Source organism: Sardina pilchardus, chromosome 3 (genome assembly GCF_963854185.1).
Source record: "Sardina pilchardus chromosome 3, fSarPil1.1, whole genome shotgun sequence".
NCBI classification, from domain to species: Eukaryota; Metazoa; Chordata; class Actinopteri; order Clupeiformes; family Clupeidae; genus Sardina; species Sardina pilchardus.
In genome coordinates this window covers 24,645,108-24,647,607 of record NC_084996.1, presented here as the reverse complement: position 1 = coordinate 24,647,607, position 2,500 = coordinate 24,645,108, and the positions used below count along the sequence as shown (strand labels likewise).

The 2,500-nt window shown below is 46.7% G+C and overlaps 1 protein-coding gene across 1 annotated transcript in view; it reads left to right on the top strand.

The window, feature by feature from the left end:
* Nucleotides 1–364, top strand: part of LOC134075950 (ras-related protein Rab-26-like) — a 139,131-nt gene extending 138,767 nt beyond the window's left edge. Inside the window, exon 7 of the mRNA XM_062530977.1 lies at nt 323–364. Within this exon, the coding sequence (XP_062386961.1) occupies nt 323–364 (42 nt within the window). The remainder of the gene's footprint in view (nt 1–322) is intronic.
* Nucleotides 365–2,500: the final 2,136 nt, after the last annotated feature.

Here is a 2,500-nt window from a genome sequence, read left to right as displayed (position 1 = left end):
GTGTATGTGTGTGTGTGAGTGTGATTGAGTGTGTGTGTTGCAGACTGTGTGAGTGTGTGTGTGTGTGTGTGTGTGTGTGTGTGTGTGTGTGTGTGTGTGTGTGTGTGTGTGTGAGTGTGTGAGTGATGCAGACTGTGTGTGTGTGTGTGTGTATGCGGAAGGTTGGGATGTGTGTGTGTGTGTGTGTTCAGCTGCCCATTGGAGCGCTTGAGTCCTTGGAAGCTCTTTTTTTTCAAACTTATAAAAATGCAATCTGACAGAAACACACACATACTGTACACACTCACACAAGTGTGACAGGCTGCGTCTGTGCACACTACAGTGGACCAGGCGGAAAATGTGGATCCTGTCCCGTAATACATGAGACACACACACACACGGGTGTCTGTCTCGTATGTCCGTACAGCACCGTTCATCTCCGCCCTCTCACACACACACTGCGCTCAGGGTTCATCTCAGAGACAAGGTCAGTGTCTGAGAGACAAGGTCAGCGTCTGAAGGGGAAAGAAAACATTACTGGAAAAACACAGAAATGCCTCAAACACAGAGACCTTTTTGTCCTTTTCGCTATTCCGTAGGAAGATCAGGAAACGTCCTGAATTCTGTCTCTAGAACACTCCCGTCGGTCCCAGACAGAGAGCGAGCGAGTGAGCGATGTGGCGAGCGACGCGTCACTCAGGCCCCGCCTTCTCTCGCTCCAGAGTCCGTCACGTACACACACGGTTACAAAGCACGGCTTCCAAAGAGACACACACATGTAGAAAAGTTCAAGAGTTAGAAGTACATTCATAGGCAGAGCCAGGAATCTGAAGTGGACAGACAACACGGGAGGCGTCCGTTCCAGAAGCTTCTCTCCGCCAGACGCCTCCTCACCATGACAACGCATCAAACCACTGAAAGAAGTCACAATCAGAAATGAAGGTGGAAATCAAACCCGAGGGCGGCGAATCACAAAGAGATATATTTAGATAGAAACTTTTTCTTTTTCTCTGGACTAGTAACACAATTATACAACATTAGTAAATGGCTACTACCAACTCATTTTTTTTGTTTTAACCATGCTGAGAAGCATGTTATTAGTAGAATGTTTACATACAGAGGACGCCACTAATGTGGACTTTCAGTAGACATAAAAATGTGAGACCTTAATAAAATTGCATTTTTTTGTATGAAGTTGGCATGGTTCAGCCCCCAGCCTCCGCTGAGCCCCTGCTGGTCCGCTGTTTAAGGTGCGTGTTTGGTGACACTCCTGGGGAAGGTATCTCAGAGCAACAGGTACACCTCATTTGGACTTTTTTCCGGGTTTTTTATCTATTTTGATCTTCTGTTAGAATGTTCCCCATGTCCTCCAGGGTAACTTGCTCAGGGCTGTCACTAAACCACCTCCTTGCAATATACATCTGTCTCCTGTAGGGGACGGCATTGCAGCATGAGATGTCTGCAGTCATTGCACCACCCTCAACCACCAGCTCTCCAACCTGCTCTGGAGATTTCACCTTCTCTTCTCTCTCTCTCCTCTTTCTCTCCTCTCTTCTGTTTTTGCTTTCTCTCCACATCGTTCTTCTTCTCTCAACCCTCTCTCTGCTTCCATCGAACTCTCTCTTCTTTACACTTTCTCTTCTCCTCCTTCCTCTCTTCTGTCTCTTCACTCCCTCTCCTCTCTTCTCTCTATTCTCCCTCTCCTCTCTTCTCTCTATTCTCCCTCTCCTCTCCTCTCTCTCTCTTCTCTCCCTCTCCTCTCTTCTCTTTCTCACTCTATCTCCTCAGGGTTTCTCGGTATGTAAACATCTTGACAAACTTACAAATCATGTCTTGCTTAGGGGGGGTATGAGTTGTTTGTCTCAGTCTCTCTCTCCGTGTGTGTGTCTGTGTGTGTGTGTGTGTGTGTGTGTGTGTGTGTGTGTGTGTGTGTGTGTGTAACTCCTCTCAGCCTGACATCAAAGGTTTAAGGTGGTTTTTACCTCAAGAAGCACTTCAGTCCTACTTCTACACAGAAGCAAGTGAGGAGAGAGAGAGAAAGCGAGAGAGAGAGAGAGAGAGAGAGAGAGTAAGAGAGAGTATGTGTGTGTAAGAGAGAGTGTCAGTAGTGGAAGACTCAAATAATCTAATAGCGGCAATCAAGCTACTTTGCATGAGTGTGTGTGTGTGAGAGAGAGAGTGATCAAGAGAGAGAGAGAGAGAGAGAGAGAGAGAGAGAGAGAGAGAGTGGGTGAGGCCCTGCTGTGTGGGGGGGTGGCCACAAGGGGGGGCTGCAGTTCCCACCTACCCCACATCAGCACAGCACGGAGTGTGTGTGTGTGTGTGTGTGTGTGTGTGTGTGTGTGTGTGTGTGTGCCTGCCTTTGTTACTTTTTCTGTTCCTGTAACCTAGTTATACACCTTCACACATCCATATACGATATATACACTCAGCTTTGCTCTTTTCAAAACATAAACTTAAAAAAGTTTAGAAAAATAAAAAGTTTTTTGTATGATGACAACTGGATTTTACTCCCTCCTCT